This window comes from Triticum aestivum, chromosome 3D (genome assembly GCF_018294505.1).
Source record: "Triticum aestivum cultivar Chinese Spring chromosome 3D, IWGSC CS RefSeq v2.1, whole genome shotgun sequence".
Taxonomy (NCBI): domain Eukaryota; kingdom Viridiplantae; phylum Streptophyta; class Magnoliopsida; order Poales; family Poaceae; genus Triticum; species Triticum aestivum.
The window spans coordinates 36,941,544-36,968,984 of record NC_057802.1 but is presented as its reverse complement, the minus strand read 5'-3'; the positions used below and the strand labels follow the sequence as shown (position 1 = coordinate 36,968,984).

Here is a 27,441-nt window from a genome sequence, read left to right as displayed (position 1 = left end):
GAAGTAAATATTGGCTCTGACATGTGAATCGCTGAGATGCATAATCATCGATTGTTTTGAATGTTCTCTATGACATGTGAATCGCTGTGATTGCAATGTACAGGAACGCTAAAAAGCTGCTCAAACTCTTTGTACTCCTTCTGTTCCTTTTTACTTCGCACATTGTCCGGTAGCATACAACTGAAGTGCTCAAGTTCTCTAGCAAATGACTGTATCTCATGAGCTTGCTCAACCACGGAGCGCTCTTCAATCAGCCTGTAATCATAGAATTGCTCCATGATGTACAGCTCAGTGCCAGCAACCGGAGGGTAGCAGCGGTGGCCTTACTTGGACCCGAGCGGCGGCGACCTACCGTGTTCTACTCTTCCTCGTTTTCTGTGTGGCGCGGCCTCGTTGGCAGCGGGGCGGGGCCTCGGCGGAGCCGGCGATGTCCTCTGTCTCGTTGCCGGCGGGCGGCGCCTCGGCGGAGCGGGGGAAAATCCTCCCCCTCGTTGCCGGCAGGGTGGGGCCTCGGCGGAGCCGGCGGTGTCCTCTGCCTCGTTGTTGGCGCCGCGGGGCCTCGGCGGAGCAGGGCCTCGTCGACGCCAGCGGAGCGGGGACTCGTCGGAGCCGGCATTGTCCTCTGCCTCGTCCTCGGTCTCGCCAAACAGCGCCTCGGCCGCTTCATCGCCCTCTTTGTAGGCGGCCGCAGCCTCCGCCACCCGCATGCGGTACCGCCAGCGCTCGAGGCGGCCCTCGCGGGCGGAGCGGTACGAGTCGAGCAGCGCCTCCTGCTCCGCCCGCTCCGCGGCGATCTGCTCCTCCGCCTGCAGGTGCTCCTGGAGGAGATGGTGGTTGTAGGCGGCGTCGGCCTGCGCCTCCCGGAACTGCTCCTCACGCTTCTGCCTCACCGTGTCCATATATTGGGCACGGGCCTCGCCGATGGTCATGGTGCAATGCACCGGCGAGGATGGCGCGGAGGAGGGGGTTGGCGCCGGATCGTCGACTACCATGTTCTCCATTGGGACGTCGTCGTCCTCCGGCTGCCTGCCGGCCAGCCAGTCGGCAGCAATGGCTGCCATCTCCTTGTGGTCCGTCGTCCGCCCGTCCCGAAGAGCGCTGGAGCGCGAGGAAGCCATGGTGGGCAGTAGTGGTGTGGACAGGAGAATAGGAACGGATGCGGATGACTGCGGCTATGGCCGGCGCAGCAGTTTATATAGCAATGGTGGGCGGCGGAGGGACGGACGTGTGGCGCCGGAGTAGCCGCCTCGGCAACCGCGTATCATTAATGTGGGCGGCAGAAGGACGGACGGACGGCACTTGTGTCGTTTGAAGGCGGAGCAATCGCATGCACCGGGAAGCGGGGCGGGCGGCGCTGACCGTTTCGGGCGGAAAGCGCGCGCGGGCGAGGGAGGCGGTCTGGGTGGGCCAGGGCAGTCAGACTCGTGCTTGGCAGCGGGTCGGTCCAGCAGCCGGACATGCTGGCTCGCCAGCTACCTCGCCGAGCTGAGCGACGACAATCAGACGATGGACGTAGCTTCCGACCAGGAGCCGGCGCCACTGTCCAAGCCGGTTCATGCCGTGTTCACCATAGAGCAGGTGCGGCCGCACTTCGACGCCCTAATGGCGGAAGAGCTACCAGCGCAGGAGGACCTGTGCTGCAACCTCCGTCTCCTCAACGAGCACCGGTGAACAAGCGAACGACAATGCCGTCGCGGACATGTGGCCCTATGATCCTGGCTTCCCGAATGAGCAGCGGGCGCTGTATCAGACCATCCGTAGGGCCCGCGAGGCCCTCTCCGTCGTCCTTCGAGTTGTTGCGCTCGCCGTGGCGCCGCCGTCTCGCGTTGTCAACATGGTCAACGGACATGAGGATGAGGAGATGACTTTACTTGGAGAGGATGACAGCAAGTGCCTCCTTATTAGTATATAAAACTATAATTTTTTTGCTTCCTCCTGGTTTCCTGACATCACGGTCCCACACCATTGTGAACCTATGTAGTCAATAAACGAGAGAATTGCACAAGAAGCGGCCGACAGCTGGGACCAAGCAGCTCGAGCAGTATTTGTGTTTTTGAGGTGTGAGCACTGCAGAGTTTTTCTTGAGCGATGTTTAGCCCAGATATTAATTTTTCTCCTCTGAACAACAACGAAAACATCGCTGCAGCTATTAACTGGGCGGGCTGTGGCCCGTCTAGCCCAGGCCAGATATCCAGCCCAGATATTAATTTTTTTCAAGCTGAAAATGGCTAGCCCAGCTATACTTTTTTTAGGAATACCCAGGCAAGGTCAAGTTGTTATTCTCCGCCCCGCTGGGCTGCAAATCTTTCCTAGGAGGGATGCATTAGGCTTAACAAGAAAATGGGCTTTAAGAAATAATAAATGGGATGTAATTATAAAAACTGGGCAGTAACTATAAAAAATGCACCAAACACGTAATTACTTTATAAAATATTATTTTTGGATATTGAAAATTTTAATTTCATTAATTGTTGCGTGCGCAATGTTTCGTTGGATTTTTACGTAATATAAATTTATATTGAAATTGTATTTAATCTGACTAGAAATTTCGGGATAAAAATATTTCGGATCCCATCAAAATGTGGGAAATTTTATTGAATTCTGTTTTGAACGGTTGGTTGAAATGGGCTGTACTTTTAACAAACTGTAAATGGGCTGTAGTAAATTCCATTAGAATTCAAAAATTGGCTGCACATTCTTACAAATCACAAATGGGCTATAAGTTCTCTGCCACACACTTGTGGCCTTACTAAGTTGACGCGTCCCCTCAAAAAAAAGAGTTGACGCGTATGCAAGGCTTTGTCAACTTATAGTCAACACACGGTTCTAGCAGTAGTGGCCGTTGGATGTCCATCCAATGGATGTTGTGCTTCTTCTTCAATCTCGGATATTCTAGCTTCACCCGCCCAAAAATGATTCCTCCCCCTGACATCTGGGGTGCACCGTTTCGGAAGCTGGCCTGTGGGCCTACTTAGTTGACGCGTACCAAGGGCTTTGTCAACTTAGTCAATATAAACGATTCTAGCTGCAGTGACCGTACGATGTCCATCCAACGGGCGTAGTGCTTCTTCAACCTTTGGTCTTCTTGCTCCAGTCGCCCAAAGCGGCGCCGGTCGTGCCGCATGCTCCTGCCTCCCGTGGCCGGCTGTGCTGCCGCAGAGGCCTCACCGCTCCCTACTATTCCCACCGCTGGCCAGGCCCTGCAGCGATGGCAGCCTCACACCGCAGCCGAACCATGGAACCGTCGTACTCCTCTCCGCGCGGGCTTCCACTGCCGCGTCTTCCCCGGCTCAGCGTCGTCCCCTTCCTAGGCCTCGCCGTCGTCCACCGCCCTGGTGCTCTCGGCGCGGCGTGGTCAACGTGGTCAAGGAACGGCTTCCATCGGACGTGGACTATACGTGGAGAGGCTGACAGCTGGGTCCACGACGGCAGCAAGGAAGTGCCTCCTTATTACGTGGAAAATAATGATTCCTCCACCTGACAGCAGGGACCCACCGGACGGGCCACCGTATTTCGGGAAAAAATGTTTCCCCCCTGACTGCTGGGACCCACCGGACGGGCCACCGTATTGCGCGAAAAAAACGTTCCCCCCGCTGTCAGCTCGGACCCACCGAAAGTGCCTCCTTATTACGCACAAAAAAATGAATACTCCCCCTGCTGGTTGGGACCCACCTTGGTGGGCGGCTGACTTGTGGGCCTACTAAGTTGACGGGGACGGAGTGCTTTGTCAACTTAGTCAATATGAACGATTCTAGCTCCAGTGACCGTACGATTTCCATCCAACGGTCGTAGTGCTTCTTCAACCTCTGGTCTTGTTGCTCCAGCCGCCCAAAGCAGCACCGGTCGTGCCGCATGCTCCTGCCTCCCGTGGCCGGCTGTGCTGCCGCGGAGGCCTCACCGCCCCCTACTATTCCCACCGCTGGCCAGGCCATGCGGCGACGGCAGCCTCACACCGCAGCCGAACCAGTGAACCCTCGTACTCCTCTCCGCGCGGGCTTCCACTGCCGCGTCTTCCCCGGCTCAGCGTCGTCCCCTTCCTAGGCCTCGCCGTCATCCACCGCCCTGGTGCTCTCGGCGTGGCGTGGTCAACGTGGTCAAGGAACGACTTCCATCGAAAGAGTATTGTATGTGGAGAGGCTGACAGCTGGGTCCACGGCGGCCGCAAGGAAGTGCCTCCTTATTACGCGCAAAATAATTATTCCTCCACCTGACAGCAGGGACCCACCGGACGGGAAACTGTATTTCATGAAAAAAATGTTTCCCCCTGACTGCTGGGATCTACCAGCTACATCTTCGCACGCAAGGAAGTGCGTCCGGGCAAAAAAAACGATTCACCCCCCTGACTGCTGGGACCCACCAGCTACATCTTCGCAGGCAAGGAAGTGCCTGACAGTCGGGACCCACCTGGTCGAAGCGTACGTAGCGTTGTCATTCTGGTCGTGAACGTGTACGTACATACTGGTCGATGTAGAGGCGCGCATGTGTCGTAGTAGAGGCGCGCACATAGCATGTACATGTACGTACAGCGGAAAGTGTGCAAGAAAGAAAATACGGCCACGTACGTACATATGGGCATGGTCTCGAACGCCTACTCGCGCATACGTACGGCCAGGGCTCGTGTACATGGCTGGGTCGGAACGGAGAAATGGCGTCGTCGTCGTGTTCATGGGGAGCCAACCGGCTGGGTCGGAACGGAATGCGTCATCGTGTTTATCGGGAGGGCTTGGACGGAACAGCCGATGGAAACTAGGCCTGGCGTACCGCAGAACGGAGGAAACGGCCTTGACTTCGACCGGCCACATTCGAAACAGGATCATGTTCATCGGGAGGGGTCTGGCGTACCGCGAAACGGAGGAAACGGACCTCCTACGGTCGAAACGGGGGTCCTATTGATCGGGAGGGGTGTGGCGTACCGCAAAACGGAGGAAACGGACTTGTGTTGGAGCGCTACGGTCGAAACGGGGGTCCTGTTCATCGGGAGGGGTGTGGCGTACTGCAAAACGGGACTCCACGGGGTACTGTTCATCTCCACCGTCGACCCCCCTCCAGCCTCCACGGGCTACTGTTCATCCACCGTCGACCTCCTCCAGCCTCCACCTGCGACTGTTCATCCACGGGCTCCTGTTCATCCAGCCTCCACCGCGCGCTACTCCACCGGCTACTGTTCAACCAGCCCTCTCCACGGGCTCCTGTTCAACCACCCCTCCACGGGCTACTGTTCATCCAGCCCTCCACCGTCTACTGTTCATCCTGCCCTCCACGGGGTGGTCCTGTTCATCCTGCCCTCCACGGGGTCCTGTTCATCCAGCCCCAACCGGCTCGATCGATCGGGGTCCTGTTCATCCAGAGGCAACACCACGGGGTCCTGTTCATCCACCCCCACCGGGAACTGTTCATCCAAACCCCCCAGCAACGCTCACTGTTCATCCAGAGGCAGCATCGATCGGCTTCAGTTAGCAGCAGTAGCGAAGGAATCGCTCGATCAGGTTCAGTTAACAGCCATCGATTGATCACTCGGGTTCAGTAACGCGTAGCCTGCAGTGCAATCGCTCGGGTTCAGTTAGAGCCCAACGCCTCGCTCGGGTCCAGTTAGAGCCCAACGCCTCGCACCCACGCGCGTGCGTGTACGAGAGAAACGCGCATCGCTCGGCCCCGACCACCCACCGTAACCGGGAACACCCCGATATTTTCCTCGCCCTTGCTTCTACCATGGTTTTTTCTATCATGGACGGCCCAAAGAATGTCATGCAGCTGCATCTCCGGCCCACCCAGGACGAAAAGCCCATTTTCTATCATGATTTTTTGTCGTAGAAGTAGGACCCCACCACATCTATGATGATACCGGGTTTTGTCACAATTATCGTCATAGAAGTGTCATAAGTATGACAGAAAAAAATTCGCTTGGCCCAAAATGTCACGGATGTGTCTTTTTTTTGTAGTGATACAATAAACTGACAACCATATGGCTCCTGCCAGTTGTCGATAACTCGGTTACAAAACATGATCATCTCATACAATAAATATAGCATCATGTCTTGACCATATCACATCACAACATGCCCTGCAAAAACAAGTTAGACGTCCTCTACTTTGTTGTTCCAAGTTTTACGTGGCTGCTACGGGCTGAGCAAGAACCGTTCTTACCTACGCATCAAAACCACAACGATAGTTCGTCAAGTTAGTGATGTTTTAACCTTCTCAAGGACCGGGCGTAGCAACACTCGGTTCAACTAAAGTTGGAGAAACTGACACCAGCCAGACACCTGGGCCGCTTCATCCAATAATACCGCCGAACCAAAGTATGACATGCTGGTAAGCAGTATGACTTGTATCGCCCACAACTCACTTGTGTTCTACTCGTGCAAATAACATCTACGCATAAACCTGGCTCGGATGCCACTGTTGGGGAACGTAGTAATTTCAAAAAAAATCCTACGCACACGCAAGATCATGGTGATGCATAGCAACGAGAGGGGAGAGTGTTGTCCACGTACCCTCGTAGACCGAAAGCGGAAGCGTTAGCACAACGCGGTTGATGTAGTCGTACATCTTCACGATCCGACCGATCCAAGTACCGAACGTACGGCACCTCCGAGTTCAGCACACGTTCAGCTCGATGACGTCCCGCGAGCTCCGATCCAGCAAAGCTTCGCCGGAGAGTTTCGTCAGCACGATGGTGTGATGATGGTGATGATGATGCTACCGACGCAGGGCTTCGCCTAAGCACCGCTACGATATGATCGAGGTGGATTATGGTGGAGGGGGGCACCGCACACGGCTGGGAAAGATCAACAGATCAACTTGTGTGTCTAGAGGTGCCCCCTTGCCCCCGTATATAAAGGAGGAAGGGGGGAGGCCGGCTGTACCCTTGTGGGCGCGCCAGGAGGAGGAGTCCTCCTCCTAGTAGGAGTAGGACTCCCCTCTTTCCTACTCCTACTAGGAGGGGGAAAGGAAGGGAGAGAGGGAGAAGGAAAGGGGGGCGCCGCCCCCCTCTCCTAGTCCAATTCGGACCAGAGGGGGAGGGGCACGCGGCCTGCCCTAGGCCAGCCCTCTCTCTCTCCACTAAGGCCCATAAGGCCCATTATTTCTCCCGGGGGGGTTCCGGTAACCCTCCGGCACTCCGGTTTTCTCCGAAATCACCCGGAACACTTCCGGTGTCCGAATATAGTCGTCCAATATATCGATCTTTGCGTCTCGACCATTTAGAGACTCCTCGTCATGTCTGTGATCATATCCGGGACTCCGAACTATCTTTGGTACATCAAAACACAAAAACTCATAATACCGATCGTCACCGAACTTTAAGCGTGCGGACCCTACGGGTTCGAGAACTATGTAGACATGACCGAGACACGTCTCCGGTCAATAACCAATAGAGGAACTTGGATGCTCATATTGGCTCCCACATATTCTACGCAGATCTTTATCGGTCAAACCGCATAACAACATACGTTGTTCCCTTTGTCATCGGTATGTTACTTGCCCGAGATTCGATCGTCGGTATCTCAATACCTAGTTCAATCTCGTTACCGGCAAGTCTCTTTACTCATTCCGTAATACATCATCCCGCAACTAACTCATTAGTTACAATGCTTGCAAGGCTTATAGTGATGTGTATTACCGAGTGGCCCAGAGATACCTCTCCGACGATCGGAGTGACAAATCCTAATCTCGAAATACGCCAACTCAACAAGTACCTTCGGAGACACCTATAGAGCACCTTTATAATCACCCAGTTACATTGTGGCGTTTGGTAGCACACAAAGTGTTCCTCCGGTAAACGGGAGTTGCATAATCTCATAGTCATAGGAACATGTTTAAGTCATGAAGAAAGCAATAGCAACATACTAAATGATCAAGTGCTAAGCTAATGGAATGGGTCAGGTCAATCACATCATTCTCCTAATGATGTGATCCCGTTAATCAACTGACAACTCATGTAATTGGTTAGGAAACTTAACCATCTTTGATTAACGAGCTAGTCAAGTAGAGGCATACTAGTGACACAATGTTTGTCTATGTATTCACACATGTATTATGTTTCCGGTTAATACAATTCTAGCATGAATAATAAACATTTATCATGATATGAGGAAATAAATAATAACTTTATTATTGCCTCTAGGGCATATTTCCTTCATTCACAACATTCACAGAGGCTATTAAAACAAACATTTAATAGAGGATCTCACATCCCTATAAGCGTTCATCACTTATACATACTAGGGTTCATCCATATCCCCGGTAACTATGGTAATTACTCACACATGGAGATAGCAAGCATCATACGAATGGCGGTGATAAACATGAATGGTAGATCAGAGTAATAAATGTAGAACTCGTGTAGGGTTTGGTATTATAATGGGGTGAAGAAGGGCCGGCGGTGAAGATGATGGAGATGGTTGATACTGTCGTCTCCTTGTATGAGGTGCTGGCGATGGTGATGTCCTCTGTTAGGAACGCAGTAATTTCAAAAAAAATCCTACGATCACGCAAGATCTATCTAGGTGATGCATAGCAACAAGAGGGGAGAGTGTTGTCTACATACCCTCATAGACCGAAAGCGGAAGCGTTATGACAACGCGGTTGATGTAGTCATACGTCTTCACGATCCGACCGATCCTAGCACCGAAGATACGGCACCTCCGCGATCTGCACACGTTCAGCTCGGTGACGTCCCATGAACTCTAGATCCATCTGAGGTCGCGGGAGAGTTTCGTCAGCACGACGGCGTGATGACGGTGATGATGAAGTTACTGACGTAGGGCTTTGCCTAAGCACTACAACGATATGAGTGAGGTGGTAATTTGTGGAGGGGGCACCGCACACGGCTAAAACAATTGTCAACATGTGTGTCCTAGGGGTGCCCCCCTCCCCCGTATATAAAGGAGCAAGGGGAGGGGACCGGCGGCCTCATAGGGTGCGCCCCAAGGGGGGAATCCTACTCCTACTAGGAGTAGATTCCCCCTTTACTAGTCAAACTAGGAGGGGAAGGAAATAGGACGAGGGGAGAGGGAAAGAGGGGGCCGGCCCCCCAAGCCCTAAACCAATTCGGTTTGGGCCTGGGGGGCGCGCCCCACAGCTCCCTTGCTGCCCTCTATTTCCACTAAGGCCCATTGACCCCCCCCCCCCCGGGGTGTTCTGGTAACTCCCCGGTACTCCGGTATTTATCCGGTGACCCCCGGAACCTTTCCGGTGTCCGAATATAACCTTCCAATATATCAATCTTTATGTCTCGACCATTTCGAGACTCCTCGTCATGTCCGTGATCTTATCCGGGACTCCAAACAACCTTCGGTACATCAAAACACATAAACTCATAATACCGATCGTCATCGAACGTTAAGCATGCGGACCCTACGGGTTCAAGAACTATGTAGACATGACCGAGACGCATCTCTGGTCAATAACCAATAGCGGAACATGGATGCTCATATTGGCTCCTACATATTCTACGAAGATCTTTATCGGTCAAACCGCATAACAACATACGTTGTTCCCTTTGTCATCGGTATGTTACTTGCCTGAGATTCGATCGTCGGTATCTAAATACCTAGTTCAATATCGTTACCGGAAAGTCTCTTTACTTGTTCCGTAATGCATCATCCCGTGATTAACTCATTAGTCATATTGCTTGCAAGGCTTATAGTGATGTGCATTACCGAGAGGGCCTAGAGATACCTCTTCGAAACATGGAGTGACAAATCCTAATCTCGATCTATGCCAACCCAATAAACACCATTAGAGACACCTGTAGAGCATCTTTATAATCACCCAGTTATGTTGTGACGTTTGATAGCACACTAAGTGTTCCTCCGGTATTCGGGAGTTGCATAATCTCATAGTTAGAGGAACATGTATAAGTCATGAAGAAAGCAGTAGCAATGAAACTGTAACGATCATAATGCTAAGCTAACGAATGGGTCTTGTCCATCACATAATTCTCCTAATGATGTGATCTCGTTCATCAAATGACAACACATGTCTATGGTCAGGAAACATAACCGTCTTTGATAAACAAGCTAGTCAAGTAGAGGCATACTAGGGACACTCTGTTTGTCTATGTATTCACACATGTACTAAGTTTCCGGTTAATAAAATTCTAGCATGAATAATAGACATTTATCATGATATAAGGAAATAAATAATAACTTTATTATTTCCTCTAGGGCATATTTCCTTCAGTCTCCCACTAGCACTAGAGTCAATATCTAGTTCACATCATCATATGATTTAACACCAATAGTTCACATCTTTATGTGATTAACACCCATAGTTCACATCGCCATGTGACCAACACTCAAAAGGTTTAGTAGAGTCAATAATCTAGTTCACATCGCTATGTGATTAACACCCAAGAGTAATAAGGTATGATCATGTTTTGCCTGTGAGAGAAATTTTTAGTCTACAGGTCTGCAACATACAGATCCGTATGTATTTTGCAAATTTCTATGTCTACAATACTCTGCACGGAGCTACTCTAGCTAATTTCTCCCACTTTTAATATGTATCTAGATCGAGACTTAGAGTCATCCAGATCGGTGTCAAAGCTTGCATCGACGTAACTCTTTACGACGAACTCTTTGTCAACTCCATAACCAAGAAACATTTCCTTATTCCACTAAGGATAATTTTGACCGCTGTCATGTGATCCACTCCTGCATCACTATTGTACCCTCTTGCCAAACTCATGGTGAGGTACACAATAGGTCTGGTACACTGCATAGCATACTTTATAGAACCTATGACTGAGGCATAGGGAATGACTTTTCGTTCTCTTTCTATTTTCTGCCGTGGTCAGGTTTTGAGTCTTACTCAACTTCACACCTTGCAACACAGGCAAGAACTCCTTCTTTGACTGTTCCATTTTGAACTACTTCAAAATCTTGTCAAGGTATGTACTCATTGAAAAATCTTATCAAGCGTCTTGATCTATCTCTACAGATCTTGATGCTCAATGTGTAAGCAGTTTCACTGAGGTCTTTCTTTGAAAAACTCCTTCCAAACACTCCTTTATGCTTTCCAGAAAATTCTACATCATTTCTGATCAAAAATATGTCACTCACATATACTTATCAAAAAGGTTGTAGTGCTCCCACTCACTTTCTTGTAAATACAGGCTTCACCGCAAGTCTGTATAAAACTATATGCTTTGATCACACTATCAAAACGTATATTCCAACTCCAAGATGCTTGCACCAGTCCATAGATGGATCGCTGGAGCTTTGCACACTTTGTTAGCACCTTTAGGATCGACAAAACCTTCTGGTTGCATCACATACAACTCTTCTTTAAGAAATCCATTAAGGAATGCAGGTTTGACATCCATTTGCCAAATTTCATAAAATGCGGCAATTGCTAACATGATTCGGACAGACTTTTAAGCATCGATACAAGTGAGAAAATCTCATCGTAGTCAACACCTTGAACTTGTCGAAAACATTTTTGCGACAATTCGAGCTTTGTAGATAGTAACACTACTATCAGCGTCCGTCTTCCTCTTAAAGATCCATTTATTCTCTATTGCTTGCCGATCATCGGGCAAGTCAACCAAAGTCCATACTTTGTTCTCATACATGGATCCCATCTCAGATTTCATGGCCTCAAGCCATTCCGCAGAATCTGGGCTCATCATCGCTTCCTCATAGTTCGTAGGTTCATCATGGTCAAGTAACATGACCTCCAGAACAGGATTACCGTAACACTCTGGTGCGGATCTTACTCTGGTTGACCTACGAGGTACGATAGTAACTTGATCTGAAGTTTCATGATCATCATCATTAGCTTCCTCACTAATTGGTGTAGGAATCACTGGAACTGATTTCTGTGATGAACTACTTTCCAATTCGGGAGAAGGTACAATTACCTCATCAAGTTCTACTTTCCTCCCACTCACTTCTTTCGAGAGAAACTCCTTCTCTAGAAAGGATCCATTCTTAGCAACGAATATCTTGCCTTCGGATCTGTGATAGAAGGTGTACCCAACAGTCTCCTTTGGGTATCCTACGAAGACACGTTTCTCCGATTTGGGTTCGAGCTTATCAGGTTGCATCACGGCCCCAAACTTTAAGAAACGACAGGTTAGGTTTCTTGCCAAACCACAGTTCATACGGTGTCGTCTCAACGGATTTAGATGGTGCCCTATTTAATGTGAATGCAGCTGTCTCTAATGCATAACCCCAAAACGATAGTGGTAAATCGGTAAGAGACATCATAGATTGTACCATATCTTAATAAAGTACTGTTATGACGTTCGGACACACCATTACGCTATGGTGTTCCAGGTGGCATGAGTTTGTGAAACTATTCCACATTGTTTTAATTGAATGCCAAACTCATAACTCAAACATTCGCCGCCGCGATCAGTTCGTAGAAACTTTATTTTCTCGTTATGATTATTCTCCACTTCACTCTGAAATTCTTTGAACTTTTCAAATGTTTCAGACTTGTGTTTCATTAAGTAGATATACTCATATCTGCTCAAATCATCTGTGAAGGTCGGAAAATAATGATACCCGCCGCGAGCCTTAACACTCATCGGACCGCATACATCGGTATGTATTATTTCCAATAAGTCAGTAGCTCGCTCCATTGTTCCGGAGAACGGAGTTTTAGTCATCTTGCCCATGAGGCATGGTTTGCAAGCATCAAATGATTCATAATCAAGTGATTCCAAAAGCCCATCAGCATGGAGTTTCTTCATGCGCTTTACACCAATAGGACCTAAACGGCAGTGCCACAAATAAGTTACATTATCATTATTAACTTTGCATCTTTTGGCTTCAATATTATGAATATGTGTATCACTACGATCGAGATCCAACAAACTATTTTCATTGGGTGTATGACCATCGAAGGTTTTATTCATGTAAACAGAACAACAATTATTCTCTCACTATAAATGAATAAACGTATTGCAATAAACATGATCAAATCATATTCATGCTCAACGCAAACATCAAATAACATTTATTTAGGTTCAACACTAATCCCAAAAGTACAGGGAGTGTGCGATGATGATCATATCAATCTTGGAACCACTTCCAACACACATCGTCACTTCACCCTTAACTAGTCTCTGTTCATTCTGCAACTCCCGTTTCGAGTTACTACTCTTAGTAACTGAACTAGTATCAAATACCGAGGAGTTACTATAAACACTAGTAAAGTACACATCAATAACATGTATATCAAATATAGCTTTGTTCACTTTGCCATCCTTCTTATCCACCAAGTATCTAGGGTAGTTCCACTTCCAGCGACCATTTCCTTTGCAGTAGAAGCACTCAGTTTCAGGCTTGGGTCTAGCTTTGGGTTTCCTCATGGGAGTGGCAACTTGCTTGCCATTCTTCTTGAAGTTCCCTTTATTTTCCTTTACCCTTTTACTTGAAACTAGTGGTCTTGTCAACCATCAACACTTGATGCTTTTTCTTGATTTCTACCTTCGTTGATTTCAGCATCGCGAACAGCTCGGGAATTACTTTTGTCATCCCTTACATAGTATAGTTTATCACAAAGTTCTAGTAACTTGGAGATAGTGACTAGAGAATACTATCAATCACTATATTATCTGGAAGATTAACTCCCACTTGATTCAAGCGATTGTAGTACCCAGACAATCTGAGCACATGCTCACTGGTTGAGCTATTCTCCTCCATCTTGTAGGCAAAGTACTGTCAGAGGTCTCATACCTCTTGATACGGGCATGAGTATGAAATACCAATTTCAACTCTTGGAACATCTTATATGCTCCGTGGCGTTCAAAACATTTTTGAAGTCCCGGTTCTAAGTTGTAAAGCATGGTTCACTAAACTATCAAGTAGTCATCATACCGAGCTTTTGTCAAAACGTTCATAACGTCTGCATTTGCTCCTGCAATAGGTCTGTCACCTAGCGGTGCATCAAGGACATAATTCTTCTGTGCAGCAATGAGGAAAATCCTCAGATCACGGATCAAGTCCGCATCATTGCTACTATCATCTTTCAACTTATATTTCTCTAGGAACGTATAAAAAATAAACGGGGAGCTACATCGCGAGCTATTGATCCACAACATAGATATGCTAATACTACCAGGACTAAGTTCATGATAAATTAATGTTCAATTAATCATATTACTTAAGAACTCCCACTTAGATAGACATCCCTCTAATAATTTAAGTGATCACGTGATCCAAATCAACTAAACCATGTTCGATCATCATGTGAGATGGAGTAGTTTTCAATGGTGAACATCACTATGTTGATCATATCTACTATATGATTCACGTTCGATCTTTCGATCTCAGTGTTCCGAGGCCATATCTGCATATGCTAGGCTCGTCAAGTTTAACCCGAGTATTCTGGGTGTGCAAAACTGGCTTGCGCCCGTTGTATGTGAACGTAGAGCCTATCACACCCAATCATCATGTGGTGTCTCAGCACGAAGAACTTTCGCAACGGTGCATACTCAGGGAGAACACTTATACCTTGAAATTTAGTAAGGGATCATCTTATAATGCTACCGCCGTACTAAGCAAAATAAGATGCATAATGGATAAACATCACATGGAATCAATATAAGTGATATGATATGGCCATCATCATCTTGTGCCTTTGATCTCCATCTCCAAAGCACCGTCATGATCACCATCGTCACCGGCTAGACACCTTGATCTCCATCGAAGCATCATTGTCGTCTCACCAACTATTGCTTCTACGACTATCGCTACCGCTTAGTGATAAAGTAAAGCAATTACATGGCGATTGCATTTCATACAATAAAGCGACAACCATAAGGCTCCTGCCAGTTGCCGATAACTCTGTTACAAAACATGATCATCTCATACAATAAATATAGCATCATGTCTTGACCATATCACATCACAACATGCCCTGCAAAAACAAGTTAGACGTCCTCTACTTTGTTGTTGCAAGTTTTACATGGCTGCTACGGGCTTAGCAAGAACCGTTATTACCTACGCATCAAAAACCACAACGATTTTTCGTCAAGTGTGTTGTTTTAACCTTCAACAAGGACCAGGTGTAGCCACACTTGATTCAACTAAAATTGGAGAAACAGACACCCACTAGCCAGATGTGTGTGAAGCACGTCGGTAGAACCAGTCTCGCGTAAGCGTACGCGTAATGTCGGTCTGGGCCGCTTCATCCAACAATACCGCCGAATCAAAGTATGACATGCTGGTAAGCAGTATGACTATTATCGCCCACAACTCTTTGTGTTCTACTCGTGCATATAACATCTACGCATAGACCTAGCTCGGATGCCACTGTTAGGGAACGCAGTAATTTCAAAAAAATTCCTACGATCACGCAAGATCTATCTAGGTGATGCATAGCAACGAGAGGGGAGAGTGTTGTCTACGTACCCTCGTAGACCGAAAGCGGAAGCGTTATGACAACGTCGTTGATGTGGTCGTACGTCTTCACGATCCGACCGATCCTAGCACCGAAGATACGGCACCTCCGCGTTCTGCACACGTTCAGCTCGGTGACATCCCATGAACTCTAGATCCAGCAGAGGTTGAGGGAGAGTTTCGTCAGCACGACGGCGTGATGACGGTGATGATGAAGTTACCGACGCAGGGCCTCGCCTAAGCACTACAACGATATGACCGAGGTGGTAATCTGTGGAGGGGGGCACCGCACACGGCTAAAACAACTGTCAACTTGTGTGTCCTAGGGGTGCCCCCCTCCCCCGTATATAAAGGAGCAAGGGGAGGGGGCCGGCGGCCTCATAGGATGCGCCCCAAGGGGAGAATCCTACTCCTACACTAGGAGTAGGTTCCCCCTTTCCTAGTCCAACTAGGAGGGGAAGGAAAGAGGAGGAGGGGAGAAGGAAAGAGGGGGCCGGCCCCCCAAGCCCTAAACTAATTCGGTTTGGGCCTAGGGGGCGTGCCCCACAGCTCCCTTGCTGCCCTCTATTCCCACTAAGGCCCATGAAGGCCCATTGACCCCCCTGGGGTGTTCTTGTAACTCCCCGGTACTCCGGTATTTATCCGGTGACCCCCGGAACCTTTCCGGTGTCCGAATATAACCTTCCAATATATCAATCTTTATATCTCGACCATTTCAAGACTCCTCGTCATGTCCGTGATCTTATCCGGGACTCCGAACAACCTTCGGTACATCAAAACACATAAACTCATAATATCGATCGTCATCGAACGTTAAGCGTGCGGACCCTACGGGTTCGAGAACTATGTAGACATGACCGAGACACATCTCTGGTCAATAACCAATAGCGGAACCTGGATGCTCATATTGGCTCCTACATATTCTACGAAGATCTTTATCGGTCAAACCGCATAACAACATACGTTGTTCCCTTTGTCATCGGTATGTTACTTGCCCGAGATTCGATCGTCGGTATCTCAATACCTAGTTCAATCTCATTACCGGCAAGTCTCTTTACTCGTTCCGTAATGCATCATCCTGTGATTAACTCATTAGTCACATTGCTTGCAAGGCTTATAGTGATGTGCATTACCGAGAGGGCCCAGAGATACCTCTCCGAAACACGGAGTGACAAATCCTAATCTCGATCTATGCCAACCCAACAAACACCATCGGAGACACCTGTAGAGCATCTTTATAATCACCCAGTTACGTTGTGACGTTTGATAGCACACAAAGTGTTCCTCCGGTATTCGGGAGTTGCATAATCTCATAGTCAGAGGAACATGTATAAGTCATGAAGAAAGCAGTAGCAATGAAACTGTAACGATCATAATGCTAAGCTAACGAATGGGTCTTGTCCATCACATAATTCTCCTAATGATGTGATCTCGTTCATCAAATGACAACACATGTCTATGGCCAGGAAACATGACCATCTTTGATAAACAAGCTAGTCAAGTAGAGGCATACTAGGGACACTCTGTTTTGTCTATGTATTCACACATGTACTAAGTTTCCGGTTAATACAATTCTAGCATGAATAATAAACATTTATCATGATATAAGGAAATAAATAATAACTTTATTATTGCCTCTAGGGCATATTTCCTTCATCCTCTTTGTCGATTTACCCTCAGGATCCCTTCTGGAAGCTAGGATTTTTCGTCTGGAGTGGTTTCTGGTGGTTGTGGGCGTCTAATCCTCGGTCAAATCGCATGGGGTAGAAGTATTGGACCAGAGGGTTGCGGCGGCGGCTAGTATGACCGGCGGTACGAGCGCGCGTATTCGTACCGAACGTCGTCGATCACTCTGGAGCCTTCTATTGCGTTTCCCTCTTCTCTCTTTTCCTTCTTTCTTTTATTGTAGTATTTTGTCACATCACTTAATGTGATTTTAGACCAAATCCATTTCTTTCCTTGTGCCCCAAAATACCTTTGTGGGTGAAATCCTGGTGAAAACAAACAAACGAGGTGCACGAACGTGGTAAAGTCCGACAAACCCTACAACTAAGGTGCAAGACAAAAGGTAAAAATAACGTAAAATTTGGACTCAACAGTCACGACGGGCCTCCTTTCGGTGGTAGGATGCCTATGTTCCTTCTCGTGGCTCCGAGCAAAAGGTTTGTGCTTTCTTGCTGATGACGACGATAATTGTGGGTGGCATGTCCCTCTTGGGAGCTTCGTTATGGGTCTCTTGCCCGTGCAAGGTCTACCAGTGAAAACCATGATTCGTTCCTTTAGACTCAACGGCAGCAACGCGTTATGTCATTACCCTCTTGGGGGTGTTGTTATGGAGCTTAGGTACCCTCGGTGGTGGCACATTAATTCAGGCATGCTTGGATCTTAGCATGCCGCTTCTGAGGTTCCATCCTGGGACGGTCACAATTGGCTCCTATCTTTTACACATGACCATGCTATCAACGCTCTCGGCTCGTGTTGCTCGCTGGCAGGATCAATAGTCCTTGGACCAGAGCAAGAGGGCAGATGGACCTCTCTGGTGATAGTCTGGTGAGGGCTTCACAACGTAGCCCGATGGTTTCTTCTGGAGATGTGGGTTCGCGCTTTGTCGTCGGTCACAGAAGGCATATGGCTAGAGTGCGGCCACTCTTGTGCTAATGCTCGACATCAAGGTCATGGCGTATTGTATTGCATCTCTTGTGCATTGTGTGCGTTGCTTTCTCTGTTGTTTGGTTTTGCTTTGATCTGCTTTTTTGTAAGAAGGTTTTCTCATCACCTTGCATTGTTCGGTCGTGTGGCTTTATTTATTAGGGAAAATTTTATTTCTGCACTCTAGTTTTTGCCAATTTTCCTTATGCCACTATAAAATTTGACATTTCAGTTTTGCCACCTTTAGCTTTTGACAATATATTACAAATGTCATTTAATGGCAAAAGCAAAAAATATTTTTGACAATGTATATTTTTTGCTTTTGCCACGAAATGACAATTGTGATACATTGTCAAAAGGTAAGAGTGGCAAAATTGAATGTCAAATTTTAGAGTGGCATAAGAAAAATGTATATTTTTTGCTTTTGCCACGAAATGACAATTATGATACATTGTCAAAAGCGAAGAGTGGCAAAACTGAATGTCAAATTTTAAAGTGGCATAAGAAAAATTGGCAAAAACAAAAACTTCCCAATTTATAAAGCGGTGCGAAAGCTTGTTTCTAGAACTTGATGGGTTATGGGGTTATGGCAGTTTATCGGTGATATGCACTAGATTCCATTTCATACTTATCAGGCCTTGGGCGTTTTTATTTATCTGCAGTAAGGCGATTGCCTTCCATCTTTTGAATGTGAGCACTACTGGAAAAAGCGTTATAGATTTATTAGATTTATACCATCTAGCAGTTCGGATCTAACTTTGGTGATACGGTCAACATAAATGATTGTGGAATGTTTCTGATTTTTTATCCAATTTATTTATTAGATTTATTTTTGTTCCTGCCGAGTGATTATAAAAGCACTCGTCCATAGTTCGATCAGTCCGTACGTATCAATGTTTACAAAATGGGGCATCTTATTCAGATATCAATAATCACAAAACTCTATTAAATGGTCATGCAAACTCCGATCAATAATCACAAAAAAGCTATTAAATGGTCATCTGACCTTGGCGCACTCTTCACAAGGGAGGCGGCCTTTAGAACGGCACTTTGAGCAAGGGGCCAAATCTGCTGCCTTTGTTTCAGCTCCAAGCGACTCATAGATGTCCTCCAGCATACCGAATGTGAAGGTTCCACCTTTCCTGACAGAGCCTACTCCTTTGCATTGTGAACATGCCACCATCCGAAGATCACCACAACGCTTGCACATGTTTAAAGACCTGCAATGCAGTACCAATTTTTAAAGCAAAATGTGGGTACTTGGGTTCCATACTTTGGTTGCACTTGAATTTTGCGATAAGAAATTGTTGGCAGGTTTATTTATTCAAGTTTAATCCTTGGAGATTTCGCTTTACTTAAGTTTAAAGCACATCATAAAGTGCTGTGCTGTCAAAGCAAAATAATACGTACTAATTCTGAAGCACAGCACACAGGAAGAGAGAAGGACAGAGGCAGTAGTCTATTGGTGCCGAAAGGGATTCATCTATCTGAGATCTGAAGGAAATACAGTGCCATCTGATTAAAGATGGCACTGAAGCGGGCAAAGAAGCAAGGAAGCAAGAAGCGGGCAAGGAGGAGCAGGGACCTTCTCTGCGAAGCGGCGACGAAGCCGTCGACCCTCTGCGCGGCGATGCTGGCGCCGAGCAGAAAGGCGCCCACCGCAAAGCCGGCGACCTCGCTCTCCGTCAGCCCCTCCATGCTCGCTCGCTCGCGCCTCAAACGAATCCGCAGAAACAACTGGACGGTTCGGGGAAGGAGAGATTTGGATTAGAACTGAACAAACGGCCACAACAGAACAGATCATCGTTAATAATCCAAGCAAAAAAGCTATGATCAATTCGTCACCTGGAGCTGGAAGAATGAGAGATCGATCGGTCCCACGGTCGCGGAGAAGCTCTTTTGCAGGTGATGCGCTTGGGCGGGAGGGTGTTTGGAGGAGAGGCCGTCCGTCGCCAAGGGAAGAAGGAAGAGGATAAGGGAGCTGCGTGCCGGTGTGGATTTTTGGAACCTGGGTGCAGATGTACCCCATTTAGCAAAAACAAATAAATTAAAATAGTAAAAAAAGTCAAATATATTTGAAACTTTCTTGCAAAAGCATTGTCAAATAAATTAATAAAGTTTTTTGTTGGCAAAAAAGATAAAATTGCAGCTACAAAATATGTGAATACAAATAGATAAACTTGCGTGCTTTTTTTATCAAAACGGAGGCAAAAAGTTTGCCTTATTAATCAAGAAGAAGAGAATTGCCCAGTTAATTCATAAAAAACCGGTCAAAAACCGATACAAACGGAGCAAAGACTAACTACTCACACGGCATGAAACCCCACAACCGCATAGGCGGCCCGCCACACTCTTCGAATACACAACATCCACAAATCTCGAGGCATCTCCCAACCCACAACGACAACCCAATCAAGCAGCCAGAGACGTCTTGTCTTTTGGCGCCACTCTTGCCTTTGCCCACCTTCTTTTGTTTGCCCCTTAATGGCGTCCCCGTCAGGTGGCAAGCAATCGACCTACCGAAACCAGGTCTAGACACCTCCACGATGGCTAACAAGTCACAAAGTTCCTTCACGAAGAGAGCATCTGAATTTGGAGTAGGTGCCGACACAAGTGGTTCAATGGTCATGCCACTCACAGGCATCACCTGCCCGATGGTCACAGATGGGGGAATGGCGGCAACATCTAATACTTCGTGCTCCATGACGTAGAGAGGTAGGTTATTTGACGCCTGACAAGGTTCCGCGCGGGGTGGTGAGGACACCATGTCCACCTCTGAAGCCTGGAGAGAGTCCAACTTGAGTTGCTTATCGACAAAGGCGAAACAGGTTCCCCACACAACATCTGCAGCTCGGGCATGGCCTACAGCACCAGAGACACAACCTCGGCGGAGGCCTCACCCTCGAAGTTCGGCAACACATAGGGCGTCAAACTAGACCCAACACGGGGCAAGAAGCCCGAAGCACGAGCAGGGAAGCATCCATAGAGATCCACATCTTTGTCGCCCTCGAAGTCAACAACCATCTTAGGCAGAGTAGGCGACATAGGAGGGAGTGGTGCCTCAACCGTCGCAGGAGATAGCCTGCCCAGAGCAACCTCTGCACACTCCAAAAGGCTCCCAGCCCGCAACAGCCATCCATGCATTGGATTAACCACATCACGCAGAGGTTGAATCGCATTCACCATTTGTAAGGAAGGCATGCCTTGCAGCTAAGAGCATAGCAGCTCGGCTTGCGCGGCAAAGACATACTAAAGAGCCACCTCAGCCGAGGCTGCAGAACCAACAGAAGAAGAAACAACTAATGCCCAGGAGTCACGTCGGATCGCCTTGGAGGGAAGCATGGCAACAGACTAGGCCTGACATGAAGTTGAATGAAGATGATGGATGGTGTCGAGGCGGGACAATGACGAAGCAGTCTACACATGTAACTTTTCAAATGAGCGAGCTAGATGTAGTTTTATGTTCATTAAGCCGGATGGAGTAGTTTTCGGTGTAGCCTGTTAAACTATTTTTTTCAGTTCAGTCATACAATATTATTTGTCAAGTAGTAACATTTCCCCCTTACGCTCTATAGCACAATATGAAACACATATTTAGTTTTAGTTTCGAAATATCTTTCATTCTTTCTTTCTTTACGAAAATGATCAAATATTTTATAAAGATTCACCTGAAATACAAAGCATCTCAAACATTTCATTGTGTCCTGAAAATTCAATATGGTTTGTAGGTCCATATGCTTTCATTATTTTGGTTGCTCGTTCGAATCTCTCGGGATATGGGATGGAGACATATCGCTGATTGGAACTATTCGACTGACTTGTTTGATTTGGCGCTGCTATACACACGACGCCTGCACGATTCCACCGTGGCAGCGCCAACCGCGAGCGTGCTCACAAGGGCACTGTTGAGGAGGGAGCATCGTTCGTAGGTCGTGTGAAGACTGTTGTGTGTGAAGCAATTTCCTATTTGATTCTTCTTCTTCTTCCATTTCTCATGAAAACGTAATACAGCGTACGATAAGATTCAGAAAGATCCAAACCGCAAAAAACTATCAGGGGAAGCACAAATTGCCCCAGCCTGTTGATAATATGGAAATTGTCCCACCCCCAGCGCCAACATATTTTCTGAAACCAAACTCCACTCAACAAGTCTATTTCCTAGAAGCTCTGCTGCGTGGCATTCGTTCTCACAAAAGGAACCAGAAAATATAGTTGGTTTCGGCGTGTTCATATACAAAAATATACTCCCCCCGATCCAAAAGAAGTGTCATGGATTTAGTTCAAATTCGAATTAAAGTCACAACACTTATTTTGGATCGGAGGGAGTACATCATACTGGCTGAAGGAAACCACAGGCGGAACAGATGCATTCAAGTCCGTTAGCATCCACGCTTCAGGATAACAATCCCCAATCCCTGTATCTCTGATAAGATACGGTTGACCGACAACCACAGATGTAGCTCCAACGGAAAATACGAACGCGTAGCTACTCTAGCATCGATGAGTACAACGACCAAAAGGCGAGCACGTCTACAGAAATGACAGCGAGTAGGGACCTAAACAGAGAGTCGAAAAGTTTGAAACAACAGCAAGGAAGACTCTCAACATCAGGGCATTGATTTTCATTTTCTTCAGTCATCCTGGTGCTGCTTGAAACACAAGAAAGGAAATGCCAATGGTTAGTTCAAACACCAGTAGGAGTTTAATGATAGTTAGGGTGCAGGGAAGGCGTACCATCGGCGCGACATGTGGCAACTTTCTTGCTCAAGTTTATTCAGCTCGTACTTGTCTCCCCATATTCCTCTTCAATTTCACAACCTCCAATACTCCATTGGGTCTCCATACCTTCGATTGTACTGCTTCGATCAAGCACCAGAAGGAAAATGAATACAGGGCCCAGTGAACAAAGCATTGTATTAGTCAATAATACGGCGGTTGAAATGAAGTGATCGGTGGCAGAGAACTTACGGATTCAATGAACTTTTCAAAATGCAGACACGGCGATAATCCACCAGGTAGAAACGAGAGAGCGGGATGGTTGGGAAGCTTCTCGATGGCGGTTTCGAGGCGGCTCGCGACGCATTTCACGGTGATGTCTTCATACAGATCGTAGACACCATCGGTGTCGCCATAAATACTGATCTCAACCTTGTTGAGGGTGGAGAGGCGGTGGATGCCGAAATCAGAAGCGCCGTTCAGGCACTCCATCTTGTGCACGCGGAGTTCAAGCTTGAGGTGCTCAAGATTCGGCATGGACCCAGCTTCAAATTCCAGCAAGGTACCGCAGCAGAAGATTTCTAGGTCGAAATACTTCAAGCTTCTGAACCCGGCGAGCACGATCCTCCCGTTGGTGCCGAAGAAAGTCCTCAGCTCAAGAAAAAGCAAAGATGGAATTGCTCCAAGAATCGCAACATCTTCTGATCCCATACTGAACATATAAAGGTTTAGTTCCCTGAGGTTTTCAAGCAGGCTCATCCAACTTGGAACCTTGTCGATGTAACAGTATGTGATGTGGAGCTTCCTAAGGATGCACGTATCAGTAGGGCACGACGATTCTAGTGACACTGGATAGCGGTAAGCTGGAAGGCTGGCACCGCCATAACTGTCGAGGAAATAGAGATGACGAAGATTGCACGAAGACAGTAAAGTTCCCAGATAACCCTCGATAACCTCAAGACGGCTCCTTTTGGTTGTGTCAGGTGACCAACCATTTGCTACCTTCAGTGTCCTCAGCTTACTTAGCTGACTGAATTCTTGCAGACACTTGCCCTGTTCATAGGAGAAGACGCCGAAATCTTCCACCTCTTCTAAACTCTGCATCTGCCCAATCACACTGTCTGGAAACCTAATCATGTGATTAACATGTAGATGTGCCAATCGTTGAAGCCTAGCAATAGTTGGTGGCAGTTCCTGAATCCTGGTACCTCTGATGTCCAGTGTTTCTAAATATCGCAGTTCTCCAATTTTTCTGGGGAGCTCAGTAATTCTAGATTGTCCAAGACGCAGGTACTTGAGATGAAGCAACTTTCCAATATTTGCAAGATGATGGTTTTCTAACTCCCAACATTCTCCCAGGTCCAGCACACGAAGGGTGGGGAATGTCAACAAAGATTCTTTCATGCAGTGTCCAAATACAGTAAGTGATCGGACATGGGATAGTATCAGGCTTGTTGGTATGGTAACCTTATTGCTGTTGCGATTCTCGACACAAAGCCGGCGAACCCTGTAATCTGAAGCCTGTCCATGCTCCACGGAATCGAATAACGTGACGAAATTTTCTTCAGCAGCCTTGCACGTGATGAAATCAAGGATGATGTCGTGAACCCGGCACGCCTTGGGCTGGCCATACTCTACATCAACTGGCTGGATCAAGTTTTTGTTGATGAGGTCATTGAAATAGCCCTTGCCTACTTCATAGGCACTTCGCCCTTGTTCTTCATGGATGAATCCTTCCGCGACCCATCGACTTATCAACCGCTGTTTGTCAACCCTATGATCTTCTGGGAATACACTCAAATACAACAAACAGGTTCTCACATGGTGAGAAAGATCAAAATAGCTCAGAGACAATATCTTTGTCATGTTCCCAGCATTAGGATCATTTGCAAGTGCCGAGCCAATAGCTGTCAGCACCCTGTTCCATTCATCTTTTGCATGCTTGTCAGCTAACAAGCTGGATAAGGTTATAATCGCCAATGGAAGTCCACCACATTTTGCCAATATCTGGTTAGAAACTTCTTCCAGGTGAGGGTAGCACACTTCTTCGGAACCAAATGCTCTTTTAAAGAATAGCCTTCTGGAGTCAGCAGAATTAAGGGACTCCATTTGATAAACATAACTGCTGTCACCTGAGCAATATGACGCGACGGCAGCGTTACGCGTTGTGGTGATGATTCTGCTACCACACTTATTATTGAACAGAGCAAGCCTGATAGCTTTCCATGCTTCGACGTCCCATACATCATCAATTACAACCAAGTACCTGTTACATGTTTTAATGTCTATTATTGCTTAGAACTTTTCAACCTAAAAAAAGATGCTTCAAACTTATTTTGCACAGAATTGAAGACATATGACTATCTTTATTTCTTGAAGTGTAAGAATATTCATTACTATCTGCATTACCAAAATGTTAGAAAGAAATCAGGATATGAGCGGGTTACCGGGTTTACCTTTTATCTTTGAGGTGGTCTCTTATCCTGTCGATGAGTTGCCGTTCGTCATCCAGTGCACCACCGCTGATCCCAAATTCGGTGAGCATTTGCCGTAAAATCTTCTGTATGTTTGGATTCCGAGACACCGACACAAGAGCCATGCACTGAAATTGTCCTTTTAACTGGCAGTACACTTGGTTTGCAAGAGTGGTCTTGCCAAGGCCTCCTGAGCCGACAATCGGCAACACCTTGAGATCATCATGCTCCTTCTCCTTGCAGAACCAGCCAAGGATATGCTCCTTGGGGCCATCGATGCCCACAAGCCTAGCCGCATCCTCGTACAACGCCGGCAGCCGAGGGTCGATGGCACAAGAAGCGCCAGATCTCGGCGCCGGCTCAAGAAAATCATACCTCCTGCGCCGCTCGCTCGCCTCGACCGTGCGGATCTTGAGCTGCTGTATCTCGCCGGCGATCTCGCGGCGGGCCTTGAGATTCCTCAGCTTGCTGAAGAACCCCTTGAGGCCTGTCCGCAGCTCCTCGCCACGGTCATCGCCGACGCGGTCCGCGAAGTCGTCGATGCAATCCTCGATGTCGTAGGAGAGCTCGCGCACCTTGTCCCGCCATTCTGTCTTGAGAGGGTCGAGCTGCTCCGCGTCGGCGAGAGTTTCCAGTACGGCGTTCATGCTGCTCAGCTCGTCCCTGAGGAAAGTTATCTGACGGCGCACGCCTTTGAGCCTGGAGTACTCGTCCTCCAGCAGCTTGGAGAGCTTGCACAGCAGGGCGTTCATCACCCCCGTGGAGGCATCCACGACCACCATAGCTCTCTCTCTCGCTCGAGATTTGGTCAGCCTGACCTCCTGCTACAGAGAAGCTGAGGCATCTGCGAGCTGGACAACGAGGGCAGGAGGATGTTGCTGAGGAATTGAGAGTGTGTGGTGTGATTTGAGCAACTAGGTGGCATCCCATTTAACAAGAGATGGAAAGAGTATGTGGTGTCATTTTCTTTGGACGCATTCAAGAATTCTAGGTGCCCCGGCCTCAGTTTTCAAACGGATCTGGGGAAATGGGGAAACTTTTCCCTTCCAGAGTTCCAGTTAGCCATGCATTGACAGGAAGAGATGGGATGTGACAGTGATGGCCACATGGCGATGGGGCACCTTGTGGGTATCCTATGGAGCAATGCCATGTGAACGTGGTGGTTTCACGATTATTATCAGCACGGTGTCGACAGGAAGCACACACGGCGACACCCCGGAAGCTCTACATACATTAACAGGTGGAAGATAAGCGGGCAGGCTCACCGGGACCAACAGAAGGGGCCGGTGGTCGGCCGGAGTCGGAGAAGACGCTCGACCCTCCTCCGCAGGTTTCGAATTAACCTTCCCGTATGCATCAGCGGGAGGAGGGGAACTCAGAAGGGGGTTAGGTCGTCCTTGCGAACCGGGCCGCGGCCTACAAAGCAAGGCAGGGGATGCAGGTGAGGAGTTAGGTGGGGAGGAATGGTGGGTGCTGGAATCAGGACTAAAAACAGTGATTTGCCACGGGCGATGGCCGCCGACGAGCCTCCAAGGGGAGGAGGTCGCCGTCACCGGGGTGGGAGCCTCCATGGTGGAGTGCCAGGGGGTCCCGGGATTTTTGTGAAAGTATCGGGCCAGCCCAGCAGCCGGTGGCACGGTGCAGGCCACCTGCGAAAGTGACACCCACATGCAGAAAATTCTGAATTCCTTAATACATACCCTCAAAAAAAAGAATTCCTTAATACAAAAATGTAGACATTTTCTTTAAGATTTGCACCTTTTTTAGAATCAACGTGATTGTTATTCAATTTTTTGAAGAAAAAACGGACAGGAAAGAAGTTCGAAAATATATATATATATATATATATATATATATATATATATATATATAACCGGTGGATAAAACAATACAAAAGAAACAAAAGTGAAAAATCGAACATATTCGCAAAAAAAAACGAACAAGAACCTTCCTACAACCGACAAAACGAAGCCCAAACCAGGAAAAATAAGCATGGGTTGCACTTGGGCCGACCAACCAAAGCTCGCATTTGCACCCAAAGTACTATTGCGAGCTCGAGCTCCCTGGAGCTCGGGTGATCAGTAAATTCCAAAAAATAAAAAAATCCTGATATTTTTGGCAAGAAATATTGATGTTTCTTTCACACACGTGAAAAATTCGCAAATGAAGTCAGATTCATGGAGGTGTAAGAAAAAAAATGATGATCCAAAATGCTTCAAAAACACTCTTTTTGGAGCATTGATTTG

At 47.5% G+C, this 27,441-nt stretch overlaps 2 protein-coding genes across 2 annotated transcripts; both read right to left on the bottom strand.

Moving 5' to 3' along the window:
* Nucleotides 1-18,889: 18,889 nt before the first annotated feature.
* Nucleotides 18,890-19,991, bottom strand: LOC123073975 (uncharacterized). The gene is made up of 3 exons (XM_044496949.1): nucleotides 19,851-19,991; nucleotides 19,591-19,742; nucleotides 18,890-19,225 (listed from the first exon to the last, which is right to left on the bottom strand). Exons 2-3 carry the CDS (start codon nucleotides 19,701-19,703, stop codon nucleotides 19,003-19,005), a joined length of 336 nt encoding a protein of 111 aa, XP_044352884.1. The 5' UTR covers nucleotides 19,704-19,742; nucleotides 19,851-19,991; the 3' UTR covers nucleotides 18,890-19,002.
* Nucleotides 19,992-22,341: 2,350 nt separating this feature from the next.
* LOC123077167 (disease resistance protein RGA5) lies at nucleotides 22,342-26,737 on the bottom strand. Its single transcript, XM_044499383.1, has 4 exons — nucleotides 25,178-26,737; nucleotides 22,974-24,987; nucleotides 22,740-22,861; nucleotides 22,342-22,651 (listed from the first exon to the last, which is right to left on the bottom strand). The coding sequence occupies exons 1-3, from the start codon at nucleotides 25,975-25,977 to the stop codon at nucleotides 22,817-22,819; spliced, it is 2,859 nt and encodes a 952-aa protein (XP_044355318.1). The 5' UTR covers nucleotides 25,978-26,737; the 3' UTR covers nucleotides 22,342-22,651; nucleotides 22,740-22,816.
* Between the last annotated feature and the right edge of the window lie 704 nt (nucleotides 26,738-27,441).